This window comes from Engystomops pustulosus, chromosome 3, assembly GCF_040894005.1.
Source record: "Engystomops pustulosus chromosome 3, aEngPut4.maternal, whole genome shotgun sequence".
NCBI classification, from domain to species: Eukaryota; Metazoa; Chordata; class Amphibia; order Anura; family Leptodactylidae; genus Engystomops; species Engystomops pustulosus.
The window spans coordinates 60,064,563-60,082,184 of NC_092413.1; the positions used below are offsets into that span (position 1 = coordinate 60,064,563).

Genomic DNA, 17,622 nt, shown 5'->3' on the forward strand with positions numbered 1-17,622 from the left:
GAACTTTGTAATTGCAGCTGTAGTCACTGCCTGGTAAGGCAGGAGTTAACAATGTGAAATGTTGTTATCCAATAATAATCTTTATGCTATTGTAAAGCAAGTTGGAAGCTGGTTGGAGGGTGCTCCCACCTGACTAAGGGAGGATAAAAAACCCTGGTGGGAGGGAGCAGGGAGTCAGAGCAGAGATTCAGACCTCAGGTTCTGTCCTGCAGTTTAGTCAGCAAAGCAAGCAGAGGAGAGTGCAGCCAGTGTCTTAATACCAGGAAGCAGAGGTACCTCAGGCCATTGCCTGATACCCTGGGCAAGTCAGATGACTAAGCCCCAGAGCAGAGATCCACCATCTGAACTCGACTCCATACACCAGCCCAGCCTGAAGTTACTACCAGGTTGCGAGCTATCCTTCCTGCGGACCAGCTATCTCCTACTAGCTTTCCAATCTGTTGAATCTGGTGATACTGTTAAGACCGTTGCATGCCATTAAAGTTGAATAAAGAACTGTAAGTTGATTTGTACAATGTGCCTCTGTGTAATCCCTGGATCAGGCTGCATCATCATCACGGGCTCCCCATCTTCCATCATCCAGGGACTCCTTTATACACCTCAGAGGTTGCCCTAGGGAGAAACCTATTGCATCAGCCTCTCCCTCCATATTTCTTGCACACACCACCACCAGGAGACCTGCAAGGCTGCAGGCTCATCCTTCAGTAGCAATACCAAGCACTGTGACCATAGCAGGCCCAAGGCCACATGAGCCAGCCACTCTGGGCCCCGCTGTCTATAGCCAGTGGAGAAAGGCTAGGCCCCGGTGGGGGATGTTGCATATGTATCTGATCACATAAAATCACAACATGCCTTAATGGGGCCATGACGAGGAGTAGAGGTCCACAGAGGCATGATGTAATCATGCCATGATATTGGCATGTTATCAGATATATGCATGTACAGTGTGCTAATGTTAGGAGGCTAAGGAACATGTGATGACGTCACCCTGGTCACATGACATTCTAAGAAGAAGCATGAGTCATGAGGAGATCTAGTTGGGGCCAGTCGAGTAGGGCACGCCCCCTCTGATGCCAGGAAATATAAGATACAGTTAATTCATTTGAGATGTAAGGGAAACTATTTTTAGCTAAAAGAAGGACATTCGTTAGTTAATAGTCCTCTATAGGAACCTGTCATTAGCTATAGTTGTGACAATGTGGTGACAGGTTCCCTTTAAATTAGAGATTAGGGCAGAGGCAGGCAGGAGAAATCTACCATCAGAAATACTTCTGGTGGTAGATTTCTCCTGGTCAGTTTCCTATTAATGATTCAAAGGACCATTGCCAATTTCCAACCCCCTTAAAGTAAAGTTGTCAATAGCTTTTATTTACCCTGTAGTTGCATAAGGAAAAGGGATAATAGTTTCACAATTTGTGAATGTTTCCCTGGGATATTATGTTACATTGGCAAAATATTTGAGCCAGGTCTAATTCCCTATTGTATATACACGACTGTCCTCTATTTAAGACACATTTGAAGCTGTAGAAGAGAGTGGACTGATAAGCTGACTAGAATAACGCTAGTAAAAGATGACTGATAATAAGCATTTGGGTACAAATGACCGTAAAAAGTTGCTGGAAATGTTGCATTCAACTACTAAAACATCAGCTGAAGACTTGTTGATGTCCTATAAGGGAATACTCTATCCAAGCATTCTTTGCAGTGTGGAGACATTTCAAGCATTGGAAACATTCAAAGCCAGAGGGGATGATTTATTGGTTGTAACCTATCCAAAAAATGGTAAGTTGTGTTAAAATATATATACAGGCAGTCCCCGCGTTACTTACAAGATAGGGTCCGGAGATTTGTTCTTAAGTTGAATTTGTATGTAAGTTGAAACTGTATACTTTATAATTGTAGATCCAGACAAAAAAAATTTGGCCCCAGTGACAATTGAAGTTTAAACATTTTTTGCTGTAATGGGACCAAGGATTATGAATAAAGATTCATTACAGACACTTTACATCTGATCATTGCAATCTGGGACTATAGTAAAGCATTCAGAAAGCTTCACCAGAGGTCAGAGGGGTCTGTCTGTAACTATGGGTTGTCTGTAAGTCGCGTGTCCTTAAGTAGGGGACCGCCTGTAATAGTAGTTTTCAGTTAAAAAGTCTTTTTTTTATATTTTAATATGTTTATGCAAATATTATTTAAACTGTAGTATTATATACTGCCTGAAAATGATCAAATCATTCACTAAAGTACTGTACATTACATGCAGCACTCCAATATTTATTTGAGCACTTATCTCCAAGCATTGGATGGTACTGATGGTAACCAATACTTAGAGATAAGTTATCCAATACATATGATATAGTTGATCATTTCTTCCTCATATATCTTTTAGGGCTCATTGCATACCTCCCAACTTTTGGGCTACAGAAAGAATGACAAAAATTTCCTCCCTTTTTCATACAAGCTTGCGCATTGTCTTGCCCCTTACCCCATCCTAAGCATAGTATAATATTGACCTTAATGGTCCCAAATTGTTTAATGTCCCCTTTCTGTGGCCAACTCTCCTATGGGCCCATATAATACCCCCTAATGTAACTCAGCAATATATAATACCCCCTCTTTATTTTATCCTCCCTTTACTAACTTTCTGTACTCTTCCCCCTCCTCCTCATATTGTGACCCCTCTCTTTCCTGACTTCCTATTGTGGTCCCAGTCCTCCATCCCCTCATATTGTGATCCCTGTCCTCCACCCCTCCTCATATTTTGGCCCCCTGTCCTCTACCCCCTATATTGTGGCCACTGTCCTCTATTTCCCTCATTTTGAGGCACCTGTCCACCCCGTCCTATTGTGGCTCCCTGTCCTCCATTCACCTAATCTTGTGCCCCCTGTCCTCCACCCCCTCCTATTGTTACCCCTGTCCTGCAGAGCCTTCATAAAGTGGCCTCCTGTATTCCCCCACTTCATATTGTGGCCTCTTGTACTCCACCCCCTCACATTGTTATATCCTGTCTCCATCCACCTCATATTGTGGCCCCCACCATCTTCCTGTTGCTGTGTATTAAACAAAAAAAAAACAAAAAAAAAAAAAACATTGTTACTTACCGTTCTCTCAAGTCCTGCTTCCTCTTCTGATGCTGCGGCATGAGGGGAATGTGACTAGCATAGGGGAGAAGTTACTAAACATATGCTAAAGAGCAGCAGCAGCTGTGTCGAAGCAGCAGGAAGCTGACTTACCTCCAGGTCCTGATGTGGGATGCGCCAGTTCAAACTGGAACTGTCCCACTAAATATGGGCCAATTGGGTGGTGATGCTAGGTATGCTAGTGAATCTAGTAAACCTATGATGAAGAATATCAATAAAATGTTACAAAATAATTAATGCAGAAATGACCCAGATTCAACCCATTACAAACACAGTTAGTTTGAACCTTAAGGTTTGTTTAAAAATCTGTATCATGCAAGTCCAAAGAAAGGCATAGGGGCACATTTATCAATCACTCTGAAAGTCAGAATATTTCCAGTTGCCCATGGCAACCAATCACAGCTCAGCTTTCATTTTACCAGTTCTCTTGAATATTTTAACGGGGAGCTGTGATTGGTTTCCATGGGCAAATAGAAATATTCTGACTTTCAGACTGCTTGATAAATCTGCCCCATAGAGTCTCTGTACTGCTCAAACTCTGTGTAAGCCCACGCAGGTTTTTAGTATTGGTCAGACAGTGGCTAGGAGCAGATAGGTATTACACCGATGCTGGGAGGTTCCGTAGCGGTGTTGCTCAGCCTGAGCTCAACAAGTCCACAGTATGTGTATAGACAGAAGGAGGCGGCACTCACCGAACCTGTGGAACTACTTCTTTTATACAGCGAATGGTGTGGTACATGGAAAACACTGCGCTTACTAGCGCATCCTCAAGCCGTTGAGATCAACGGCTTGAGGATGCGCTAGTAAGCGCGAAACGGCACGTCGCCGTCTGGCTCCAGTATTTTCCGTGTACCACACCGTTCGCTGAATAAAAGAAGTAGTTCCATAGGTTCGGTGAGTGCTGCCTCCTTCTTTCTATACACATTGTTTAAAAATCTGGATGCAGAAGGAATAAAGTGAGTTTGTGCTGCAATTGTTCTTAGATACCATGATTTGTTGGCAAAGTACCTGACGTACTGAAACAGCAAAAAGCCCTACAAATTACACCCTTAAGCAATTTACAAGACACCCTAACGACTTGGCCTTTTTTAGTTTTTTCACTTCCATTTTTCACTCCCCACCTTCAAAAATCTATAAACTTTTTTATTTTTCCACATAAAGAGCTGTGTTATGGCTTATTTTCTGCGTAACAAATTGCACTTCATAGTGACGGTATTTAATATTCCATGGCGTGTACTGGGAAGCAGGAAAAAATTCCAAATGCAGTGAAAATGGGGAAAAACCACATTTGTGACGTTTTCTTGTGGGCTTGGATTTTACAGCTTTCACTCTGCGTCCCAAATGACATATCTACTTTATTCTTTGGGTCGGTATGATCACATGGATACCAAATTTGTATAGGTTTTATAATGTTTTCATACATTTAAAAAAATTAAAATCCTGTACAAAATATATTTTTTTATTTTGCCATCTTCTGGCGCCAATAACTTTTTCATACTTTGGTGTATGGAGCTGTGGGTAGTGTCATTTTTTGCAAATTTTGATGGCATTTTCATTGCTATAATTTTTGGGACTGTGCGACCTTTTGATCACTTTTTATGAATTTTTTTAGATTTTTCAAAATGGCAAAAAAATGCCATTTTCGACTTTGGACGCTATTTTCCGTTGCGGGGTTATACGCAGTGAAAAAACTTTATTATATTTGATAGATCAGGCATTTTTGGACACGGTGATACCTAATGTGTTTATGATTTTTACTGTTTATTTATATTTATATTAGTTCTAGGGAAAGGGGGGTGATTTGAATATTTTGGTTTTTTTATTATAATTTTTTTTAAACTTTTTTTTATTTTTACTTTTACTATTTTTCAGACTCCCTAGGGTACTCTAACCATAGGTAGTCTGATTCATCCTATCATATACTGCCATACTACTGGCGGCGATCAAGGTGAAAACACCCACGATCGGTGCTGGCATTTGCTGTAATATGCAGACTTACCGGTTATGGAGAGGGCTTGGCCCGCGAGCCCTCTCCATGCACCGGGACCCAGCGCGCTGTACTAGTACCGTGTGCGTCGGGAAGGGGTTAAGTAATTTACCTTAGGGTGTCATGACCATTTTGACCACGCACAGAGTTTTTAAAAAATGTATTTAAATTTGAGTGTAAAAATGCATTTTATTTTTTTAAATTATTATTTAAATTAACTATAAGCTAAGTTTCACAAGAGTTTGTAGGAGAAATGACAACTCAAGTTTTGCAATCCAATTTCTTAAAAGTAAACAAATACCTTACATGTGGCTTCAAGTGTTCTACTTGTTCACATTATTTAAAAGGTAATGAAAGTCATTTAGGTTTTGCAGTTCATATTAAACAGCGATCTGCTACTGCACTGTCTAGCCAGGGGACAGTTTTGGACGAGGAGGAGGAGGTGTTGGGTGCAGGGCCGGCGTCAGCACTGGGTATACATGGGCAAGTGTCGGGGCCCAGGGCTCCAGGGGGGGCCCACATAAGGCTGTACATAAGGGGTTAGGGTCTGTATCTAATGAATCCATAGGGGATGAGGGGGCTGTATATAAAATAACCTTGAGGGGGCAGTTTGGTATGATAAACTAGGGAATATTTTAGGGAACAGGAGATTCTTTTAGTTTCTGAATTTTAATTGCCACCACGTGAGTTCACTGGAAAGGGGTCTACTGAGGTTTTGTTGAGCAGGGGCCTACTGAAACCTAGAGCCGACCTTGATTGGGTGACACCCAGAGCAGCTCATGGACGTCAGTGGAGCATTTCTGGGGAGATACAGGGGCTCATTTACTAAGGGTCCGTCGGACGCATTTTCGTCAGGTCTCCCGAAGATTTCCCAGGGATTTTGCCGCACGCGATCGGATTTTGGCGCAACGGCTTGCACGTGACAGAAATCAGGGGGCGGGCCGTCGGACAACCCAACAGATTTGGACAAACCGCGGAATTTAAAAAAGGATTTGTGATGAAGCACTTACATGCACCAGGAAGAAGCAGGTGAACTCCGGCTGACCTCGGGGCAGAAGCGACGGATGCAGGAAGTCGGGCGCATGAGGTTAGTGAATCGCGGCAGACCCGTATCCTCCTCGGACAGCGCACCGCGGGATCGCAACAGGACCGGGTAAGTAAATGTGCCCCACAGAGTAGGTGGAGATACCTCTCATCGAGAAGAAGCTTGTCCTCTATGCCTTGCAAGTGCTAGCCCAACTGCTAATGTGCTGTCAGAGCGCGTGTTCAGCACCACCGGTGGTGTCATCACCAAGAGGATCCTTGCATTCACAGAACTCCAATTTCAAAATTTTCAATTACACATTCTTGAAACGTTAATTTTCCACATTCCAATTTGAACAACTGGAACACCCAGGGCACCGCAGTAAGAGGAAGGGTATTTGGTTTTTCCATTGCTCCTTTTACTGCTATGAAAATGACTAACCGGGTCTGAACACCCAGGGTGCTTTTAACCTCAGTGAGAGGAAGGTTGTCTAGTATTCCCATTGCTTCTTTCACCACTATGAGAATGACGAACTTGCTCTGAACACCAAGAACACCTTTAGCTGAGAGGAAGGGTGTACTTTTCTATTGCTCTATGTAAATAACTTGGTAACAGCTGTAACATCTATTTTTTTATATTTCTTATATTTTTAATGTTATGTAATTGTTTCAAGTACTTTCTGTAGCCCAATGTTGGCAGGACAACTGCCCAGTTATTCCCACCATTTTTCCGCCCTCTAGTCCTACTTTACAGACATTTTTGGGTTTTAAAATTTGCATCCCCATTGACTTCAAAGTGATTTGTGTTCAGCTCAAAGCTCAGCCTGAAATTTGGGTCACGAACCAAATTTTGACAAAAACTGCAGACCCCGAAATTTCGACTGAACTGGCCAAATGGTTACAAACCAGACTACCAAGACTACCAGCACACACATGTGCCGTTATACAATATTCTGCTGCCATTGACAGGTGAAAATGGTAGCCAGCTCATGAATGGAGCCATGGAATCCACAACCTTGTGCATGAGCCCATAGAAATGTAAGAGGTCATCTGCTAGCTTTAGAAAAAGTAGCTTGCACACGTCCTCATTTCCACATCATGTGCATTTAGCCTTAGGCAATGTACCTACAGACCAGGGTTCTGCCTGCAACAAATAACATGCCCTGAGGGTGACAACCACTATCAAGGCCCTAACCAGAACTTGCTTTCACACATCACAGCAGTTATAAAGTCCAAGGTCACAAGAGAAAGTCAAATGAGATATAAAATCAAAAAGCAAAAGACTTGTGAAATAGTACACACTGGAACAGTAAAATCAACATTGCACCTAAACCACTATGAAGTAGTAAACCAGCTACAAGAAAATAAGGAAATTAGGAAATCACAAAACTGCTTCCCTCACCTGTCTCACAGACCAGCTGTGAAAACAGGGAATGTAACCCTATATAATAATAACAATGCTTACCCCTTACTGACGTGTGACGTATTACTGCGTCATATGTTGGTTCTGGCATATGAAGAGGGCTCACGGGATGAACCCTCTCCGTACAATATCGATGTTTACTGCATGGCACAACTGCATTTTTTCACCAATTTCATTGCATTTGGAATTTTTTCCCAGTTCACAGTACACAGCATGGGATACTAAATAATGTCACTTTGAAGTACAATATTGTATTATGTACAACACATTGTATTATGTTAACAACAAATATTTTATATGTATCTATCTCTCTTTTTCCGACTGTCCCTGTCTGTCTCTGACTTTCTTAATCTATGACTGTCTTTGCCTATGACTGTCTGTGTCTCTGACTGTCTCTCTGTACTGTCTCTCTGCCCTGTCTCTGACTGTCTTTGTCTCTGACACTGGCTGTCTCTCTGCACTTGATAGTCTCTCTGTATTGTTTCTGTCTATTATTGTCTTTGTCTCTGACTTTCTTTGTCTCTGAATCTGTCTCTCTGTACCTGACTCTGTTTCTGTACTTGACGGTCTCTTACTGTTTCTCTGTACTTGACTGTCTCTCACTGTCTGACTCTGTACTTGACTGTCTCTCTCGATCCATCTTACCTCACACATAAGCTGTCTTACACTCATTGGCTATAGTAACCAATCAAAGCTCAGAGCTCATATTAATGACCTGTGGAAAAATAGCAATTAATCATGGCTCAGCTTATAACTGCCACAGATCCAATGGCTCCTGCAAATGGTGGTTAATAAGTGAATTTTGGAAGCCACAGGGTGAAAATTTTGCTTCAAAACCGAGTCTATGATTTTAAACGCGACGGTGCAGATTCCTTTAGCGGATATACATACATACGCACACACACTCAGCTTTATATATTAGATTGTGTAAGAACACATAAAGGTGGTGTTGTTACGGTTTCGAAATAGAGCAGGGGTATTATTATTGCCATTAAGAAGTAATTGAAACCCCTTTTGTGCCTCCACAAAATAAAAATTGGCTACTTTGTGTTGCCTGAAATGTTATATTACCTTTTCATTGAGTATAGGGCCCCTTTATCAGTTACACTGCCCTTTTATAGGTTATATTCTACCATAATGAATTATAATGCAACTTTTTTCAAGAAACTGACCTTACAATGTTTATTTAAGGACAATCTACCATCAAATTCAAGCATTATAAAGCAGGCACAGTGACTCAATCAATTTAAAAATCAACTTTTAAAATTATACTAATTAGTGGGTGTTTACAAAGCCCCTCAGTGCTGTAGCATTACAGACTGTTACAATGTGCAGAGCAGATCTCCACCCCCTGCACTTCCTCTTTCTGCAGTAGATCAATACACAAACGGTTGTGTACAGGCTTTGGAAGCTCCATGCAGGACTGGATGTTTTTGGAAGCCCTATGAGACCTTCAGGAGCAATTTCCAGCATGCTTTATTAGGAAGCTCTTCAGACGAATCCTGGGGGAATATTGTCCTCCTAGTGGGGGAGATCAAAAGCTACAGCTCCCATGGATCATCTACCAGTCACTGCCCTTCCTGGAAGTTTGGGAGCAGCATAAATTCTGCCATGACTGGAGCAAGGACAGTGCAGGCCTTGCCAAAAACAGCTCTAAGAGGTTGGGTATGGTCTTTTATAACCTCCCCATTTCACCAGAGAGCCCTCATGATTCAGCAATAAGCTTCAGGAGGTACCAAGCTCAAGGCTTCTCTGCAGTCCCATTTACTTTGGACTCTGAACCAGCCACCAGCCTCCATCTTATATACAATCAGCAGCATTTTTTATTCATTAAATTATTTTTGTTCCAATCACTTATAAAAATGGCTGGACCATTATACAAACTCTTATACCTCTTATGTCACCCCCTTATCCTCATTGACTGTAAGCTCTTGCGAGCAGGGCCCTCAGTCCTATTGTTTACATATTACTGTTATTACTCTCTAATGTCTTATTTTTTTGCTATAGGTTCCCCATAATCTGTAAAGCTACAAAATTTTATGGTGCTATATAAATAAAGATTATTATTATTATTATTATTATTATTATTATTATGTCTTGTGTACGCTTCTTTCTAGTATCAAAACAGGCATCAAGATACTGTTTACTCTGCCAGTTGAAAATACATTACATGGAGTGTAGATCTTTTTTATCTAGATCTGAGGAACTGGATTGTCTCTTGATTGTCATTAAAGTATATACACCATGCGTCACAGGTGTCCCTGTGATCCACGTCTCAGATCGCAGGCACACCCATACCCGTCTCCGTGGCGGCACCCTGGTCCCCACTCACTTACCTCTCCGCGTTCCTGCTCCCGTTTCGGCTGGCCACTTCCGGGTTTCCTTAAAATCCGGTTTCTCCCAGCAACCCCCACCGGATCTTTGAGCTTCATGCCACTGAGAAAGCTTCCCTCCCTGACTATTCCCTGCATTCTTACCTCCCATTGTGACCCCGGACCTGACTCTAACTTTGCTCCTTCACTGCCCGCCTTGACCTCCTGCTCCGTTCCCAACCTCGCATCTGTGCCGCCTGCTTTGACTATCTGCCTGTTCCTGACCACAAGACTGCCTAGTGATTCTGTACCTCGACCTTGGCTGCCACCATGGACAAGTTGCACCTGTGGAACGACGTGGTGGAACCACGACCCAGCAAGACCATCCTGCTTTGCAGCAGGCTCTGGTGAAGACCGGGTGCCACTTAGATTGTGGTCCCAGGTGTCGGCTTGTGTCATCATCCGTGGTGGTCCAGGAGGTTCACTACTCCGAACCCTCACACCATGTATACATAAATACAGTATATACATGCATACATACCAGCATATACACATCACATATGCATACTCATTTACAGCATATACACATCACAAAAACATACAGCATATTCACATCCAATACTCCAGATGCTGGGGCCCCATAACACTCTGGACCCCATAGCAGCTGCTATCCTTGTATTTACTCCCCTACATCCAAACCCAGACAAGATCACCCCTCTCCCTAACATGGCCAATAGCAGAGCAAGAAGCTGGCACTTCAGTCCAGATATAGTATGGTTAATGAAAATTCAATATGCCTGGGAACAGTAAAAATTACAGATATCCTTTCTTGTGCAGGTGTACATGACAACAGAACAGGATTAAACATGTACCCTCCTTATATAACATGTATTGAAACTTGAAAACCTTGAAGGTCTGCTTTTTTTAAGATGCTGAATACAATAGATTATAGGGAATCAGAAGTATTATATTTGATTGTTCATAGGTATTGGACTAAAGGCAGAAGGTTACACGGAATAAGAATATAAATAGATTATGCTTGGGGAAGGAGTGAGGGAAATTAATAATTTCAACTGTAATGTTGTCATGTAGATTTATTCTGCATTTGAGCCACCATACACATCAACATATACTTCTCCATAGTCTGGATTAATAGAATATGCAGGTTTTAACTTCCAAGATTTCTGTGAAAGGGAAAGGGAGAAGAAAAAAGAGGAACATGTACAATTATTTTCAAAAATAGAACTAGAACCATCATTGCCCCTTTGTCCACATAAAGGTTAATACTTGCAGAGCCACAAACATCGCTAAATTTGTGTAAAACTCGTCACAGCACCATTTCTAACTAACTTTCATGTGCAGCCTGCTTTTTTCTGAGCTACATATAATTACATTGGACAGAGAAAAAGATGGATTTGTGGCTCTAGGGACTATAATTGGTCTGTGTGGTCAATGAATTCCTATAGGCATTGCTTTTTCATTATTTAGTCAACCTCAATGAGGGATTGTATTTTCCAAAATAATTTCTATTTTTAATGGAACCATTTTGGTTTAATGGTTCACCTAGTTTATTTGTAGACTTTTATGAAAAGGGAACCGTCATGAGGATGTAGGCCTACAAATAGCCCTACATAGTCCCAGAGACTAAAAACCAAAGGATGTTGTGAATACTTGCAAAAAAATACTAAAAGTGTGAGTATGCCTATATCTGTCATTTGCGTTGTGGGTTTCCGTTTTTTTATGTTTGGAAAAGTAGATTCTGTATGCTTCTCTTATTTATAGTGGAACATATGTTGTGGACATATCATTGACGAGGTACCTATGCTGCTGGACATTTTATGAGAGTAGCGGCTGCATTTCCCACCCTAGGGCTTATACTACAGTCAATAACTTTTCCCAGTAATTAGGAGCCTCGACATATACAAGAGTATTTACAGTATGAAGGGAGTTCAGCTGCAGAACGCACAGATGCCGAGCCAGCTAGGGGCAGCATCCACATCTCCTACACTGTCTGGGACATCTGGTCTGGATGGTAGAGGGGGTGGAGGGTTTCATGCAGCTAGGGAATGTGATTGGGAGCACACTTGACGTTCATAATGAGATTACTTTAATGAACAGTACAAGATTAAGAAAATAGAGTATATAGAGGATATTAAGGATATAGGGGATATAGAGTATAAAGAGAATATAGAGTAGTACTTAAGTTCTAACATCCGGGCACATGTTGGTAGCAAATGTGTATTATAGGACTTGAAGAACGAAAGCTCTAGAAACATATATATAGTTTTATGACATTTACATAATGTTCTTTGTTTCAGGAACCAATTGGACAATACAGATATTGCATGAAATGGTGTCTGTATTTCACAATAGTGATCCTTTACTAGATGCAACCATGATTGAATTTGGAGATCCAGAAATACTAGCAGTGAGTAAAACTTCAGTCCATAACAGAAATGCTTGTTCCAGTAATATAGAATCTAGATATAAATTCCATACTTAAAAACACATACCTAATATACAGATACTGTAATGACTAATCAATAGTTTCAAAACTTACAAAGGCAAAAAAAGAAAGTTGTGATTTTATATAACTCCATTATTTACAAAAAGTTTAAATTGTGACTACTAATACCATACCAACTACTGTGCAGTATAAAAATATCACCCTTTGGTTGAAAAACAGCTCAACCAAAACACCCAGGTTTCCTTCCTTCCCATCCCCAACCTGGTGCACATAGCAAAGGAATGGTAATCCAAAGCTGTCAGACAAATAGCTGAACAAGATACATGGTAGCTTGTCACTCATTGTATGATCAGGAGTTGAATTGCAACTCTTCTATATTGTCAGCATAAAAACGTACAGAAGACAAAATGCAACTTGGATTAACTTGTTTCGATGCTTAGTTTCTAGACACTGATCTAGATCAAGATCTAGACACTGATCAGAATTGTAGCCAGTTGACTTTTATAAGATGGTTAAACTTTTAAGGTAGGAAGAAGAAGTGACTAACCCATAATATATAGTTGGTGCACACTATGCCTAATGTGACGTAAATGTAAGGATGTACGAAGAGTTTTCCTCATTTATGGTGGGTACATACTAGTTACACCAGCCACCATCTTTGATGTCATCTGTGGGTGACGATTCATTCCGATGGCAGCCTAGAGTATTCCTGGTTGGGAACCCTCCAATGAAAAATAGACAGAAACACCACTTTTTGCCATTCTGCAACACATAAAAATTGTATAAAAAGTGGTCAAAAGGCTGTCCCCAAAATGGTAGCATTGAAAGTATGAAGAGAATTTTTTTTTGTACAAAATTAAAACAAAATAAAGCCTATATAAATGTTATCATACTAACCCAAAGAATAAAGTAAAGGTATCATTTGGAGTGCATACTGAAAGCTGTAAAAACTGTGTCAAAAAGAAAATGGCATAAATGTGTTTATTCAAGCTATTTCATCATATTTGGATTTTTTTCCAGCTTCCCAGTGACCGGCATGGCATATGAAATACCTTCACTAGCAAAACGCTGAAAGCCAAAAAAAAAAACAAAACTGAAAATGGCCTTTTTCTTATGGGGTTAATAAATCTTCATCAATGCTTTTTCCCTGCAGGGATTTGAAGACAGACCTTCACCCAGAATCATTTCAACACACCTAAACTTCAAAAATATCCCAAAGTCTTTTTTTCAAAAGAAGGTTAAGGTAAGTTCTTTAAGTAGCAACTGGAGAACCATGCAATTATTTTTAAATAGATTTTCCCTCAATGAACACTGAACCCCTGTTGACAGAATAGGCAATAAATGTCTGATGGTGGCACATGCTGGAAACTCATGTACATGAGTCCTCTGTATAAATGGAGTGGTAGTGCAAATGCAGTGGAACCAACATTTTTTGATTACTTCGCCACCAAAAAAGTTTATTCATTATGTTATTATGATACCTTTTCCTTAGCTGTCTTTCCAACATATCAGTTTGCAATCATGTAATAGAGAATACAAATCTGTGAATATGGAAATAAACTATGAAACTGTATAACTATAATCTGAGATACTTGAAAACCATAAAGAGCTTAAACAGATACAAATACATTTTAAAACTGGGAGAACTTTTTGTTACCTAAACGGTACATAAAAAGACATTAGCAGTTATTTATTAAATAAAATAACTACTATTACATATTGGGGCACATTAATAAGGGTTGCGCGCTGTACACGTTCTTCATGGCTAAAACGGCTTGCACAGGTATTTAAGAAGTGTCTGCGCTGAGATTGTGTTGCACGTGACCCTTTTGTGGAACATCTGTGCTGGCTTCTGTCACAGCTGCAACCGCGGCGAGCCCCGGCCTGGACTTACCACTTCACGAGCCTGTTTCCCGAATAACTAGGCCCCGTTCCCATTCCTAGGGAGCGCATGCGCCGGCTCTCCTAGCCTCAAAGGGTCAGCATCCTCCTGATTGGAGCTCATTAATCCGGCCTCACCCTTATAATCCGGCAACTCCCTTTCCGCCTTGCCGGATCTTCAGTTCAGCATTGTTCCTGTAAGTGAAAGCCCTATCTTCTGAACCTAAAGGAACTTCCATGGTTTCCTTACCAAGCTTCCCTAAGCGGTTCCTGTACTGGCTTGAGATAGTTTCCAGCGTTCCTATACGCTCCTGAGTGTCTTCAGCGTTCCCATATGCTCCAGTGTGTCTTTAGCGTTTCCAGATGCCTCCGTGTTTCTTCAAGGAGCTGTCCGTTACTGTCCGCCTGGTCGTGTGCCAGCTCCTGCCCGCTTGCCTGCCTTGAGTTCCAGCTCATCCTTCCAAGCCATATTCCTGCTGTCATCACAGGCTTGGACTGTGTCCTGCTACCCCTGTTTCCCTGGCTGCAGCCGTGGGCTTAATTGCACCTGTGGAACAACCTGGTGGCACCCCGCCGCAGAAAGACCATCCTGCTTTGCGGGGGCTCTGGTGAAGACCAGGTGCCACTTAGACTCCGATCCCGGGTGTCGGCTAGTACCATCATCATCTCCCGCGGTGGTACAGAGGGTCCACCGGTCCACAGACTCCTTTGGGAAGACACCAGACTCTTCCCAAAGAGACTCTAGCCCCGTGTCTGTGGACCGTTACAGCTTCCATGCGACACACATCAGGGGGCATGCTGTCAGACGGTCCGACTGATTCAGACCGAGCACCGTATTTCACTTTCAAACTGTGTCGCACGCCCTATGTTAAAGATGCACCACAAAAAAATGGTGAACCCTGTTGGACTTGAGCAGGGAAGCGACAGATTCATGATTTCTGACGCACGATCTTAGTGAATCACTGCACACTGCATAATGGAAGGACAATGCACTTTTAGTGAACTCTAGTGACTTTCTAAGTAAATGTGCCACATTGGGGGTCATTTACTAATGCCCGATTTGCGTTTTCCCAACGTGTTTGCCGAATATTCCCGCACGCGATCGGATTGTGGCGCATCGGCGCTGGCATGCACGCAAAGGAAATTGGGGGGCGTGGCCGAACGAAAACCCGACGGATTCGGAAAAACAACCGCATTTAAAAAAAAAAAAAAGTGTTGCGGTACTCGCACTTACCTTCCCCAGGTATAGGATAGTGCATTCCGGCAGACCTCGGGGAACTTCAGCACAGCAGCAACATCTGATGGACGTCGGAGGAACTACCTTAGTGATCCCAGCCGGACCCGAATCCACCACAGAGAACGCGACGCTGGATTGCGAATGGACTGGTTAAGTAAATCTGCCCCATTATGTAAACAAGTTGAAGACTGGATGATTTTCTTGAGTAATGATACACATTCCAATCTGAATGCAGTAATGAGCAGTAATGTGTTCTGTTTTATAGTTTGGCTATTCAACAGAAATTTGTGTTTTTATTTTGTTAATACAGTAAATTGAGAATTATTTTTAGGTCATTTAGTGCTCAAAAATACTTTTTCCATCATGGTCTTTTGTTATAGTGGATACATTATTGACCTTTTTAAAATTGTTATTTAATTCACAGGGACCCTCATAAGGTGGTGAAAGATCTTGGCTGGGGGATATTTAAATCCTTTGGCCACATTAACTATAAATGGATGGAGAAACCTTTCAAAATAAAAATAAATATCTGTTACGATGGCCTAAAAGAAAAAAACAAAATTGATGTTATATAACTATTTTGTCACCAATGAAATTTTGAATAAAAAGTATTCAAGAGTCAACTATTGAATCTCATTTTGAAATCACTTCAATTCATTGTTATTCTCTGAACCAGAAATCCAGACAATTAACTGGCTGTATATTAGAGCATAAAAATGGTTCTTACTATAGAAACCTTGACACGGGCATCTGAAGTTATGCTCCTCTTCCAGCATCTAAAAGTGATGAATTTCAGTCAAGAACAATGACTATTTTCAGCAAATATTTCTTTGGAGGTCTTTTTTTTAAAAGGTAAACACGCAAGTTGAAATATAAAACAGGTAAAGCCTGGACAATCCCTTTAAAACATACATATTGTGGGGAATTGCTCTGGAAGCAGGGACACATGCAGAGTTAAAGTCCAAAAATCAAGTGTTTATTCACACTTCCTTGTCAAAACACAAATTCAGCCTTGGCTTAGGCACAAACAAAATACCAAAAATAAACCCTGCCCAGCGGGCACTGCCTAATACAATAACAGCCCCTAACTATACATGTACAAGGCTGCCTGGCACATGCTCTTGGCCAGCAGAATATCAGGAGGCACTCAGTTACCTTTGCTGTGTGAACACGGTCCAGCCTTCAGTTCTCCAGGTAGTGCCTCCCCTACTGCTTCTGGCCTACAGATTAAATCAGGCTCTAAGGAGGTCTGTGACCTGCACCGGTGGGCTATACAGAAACCCAGGACCGAAGCCCGGATGGAGTAGGAGTCCCACTACCAGCCTATCCCTGCTCCATAATAAGTAGGCCCAGTACGGACATTACAAATGTGTCTGTGTTAGCTAGGCCAACATAGACCAAACAGACTATTCCTGCTTATCATGTCTGCATTAACCCTTAGGTTACCACACACCCTTCATCTGCCTGTATGATAGATAGCGGTTTTCCCAAATGACACCTCTCACTTTCTCAAAAAAAAAAAAAATATATATATATATATATATATATATATATATATATTAATGTGTGTGTGTGTCTGAAGTACAATGTGTGACAAGAAAATCTCAAAATACCCTGGATATTTTAATAGGGTAGTTCCGAAGTTATAACCTCTTTTAATGATACAGTGCAGAGCTATAAAGGGTGCATGAAGAGGGCACACAGGCTGAGCCCTCTTCATACAGAGATGCTTTCAACCAAACGCGGGTGTTAACCTCTTGTATACCGCTGGCATCTTTGCACTTAAAGCATGGCGGTGCATGGGCGCTGCCATCTTTCTTGAGATTGTTGCTCCTCCGAACGTCATCGTGGCGATCAGTTGCCATGACAGTTGCATGGTTGGATGGTTTCTGAGGATTCAGTAGTATTGCAGTATATGGTAGGAATGATCAGACCATCTAGGGTTAAAGTACCCTAGATGGTCTAAGAAATAATGAAATTTTTTTTTTTTTTAAATGTAGAAAATTAATTAAAAAATTCAAATCACCCCCCCTTTCCCTAGAACTGATATAAAACATAATAAATTGTAAAAATCACAAACACATTAAGTATCACCGGGTCCCAAAATGCCCATTCTATTTAAATATAAAAACCGTTATTGCCGGCAGTGACC

General features: G+C 41.4%; 1 protein-coding gene across 1 annotated transcript in view; it reads left to right on the forward strand.

Annotated features, from left to right (window-relative positions):
* Window positions 1-1,433: 1,433 nt before the first annotated feature.
* The window catches only part of LOC140120480 (sulfotransferase 6B1-like), a 41,197-nt gene continuing 25,008 nt past the window's right edge, over window positions 1,434-17,622 (forward strand). Inside the window, exons 1-3 of the mRNA XM_072139506.1 lie at window positions 1,434-1,782; window positions 12,204-12,313; window positions 13,506-13,595. Coding sequence (XP_071995607.1) covers window positions 1,572-1,782; window positions 12,204-12,313; window positions 13,506-13,595 — 411 coding nt within the window. The 5' untranslated portion in view covers window positions 1,434-1,571. The remainder of the gene's footprint in view (window positions 1,783-12,203; window positions 12,314-13,505; window positions 13,596-17,622) is intronic.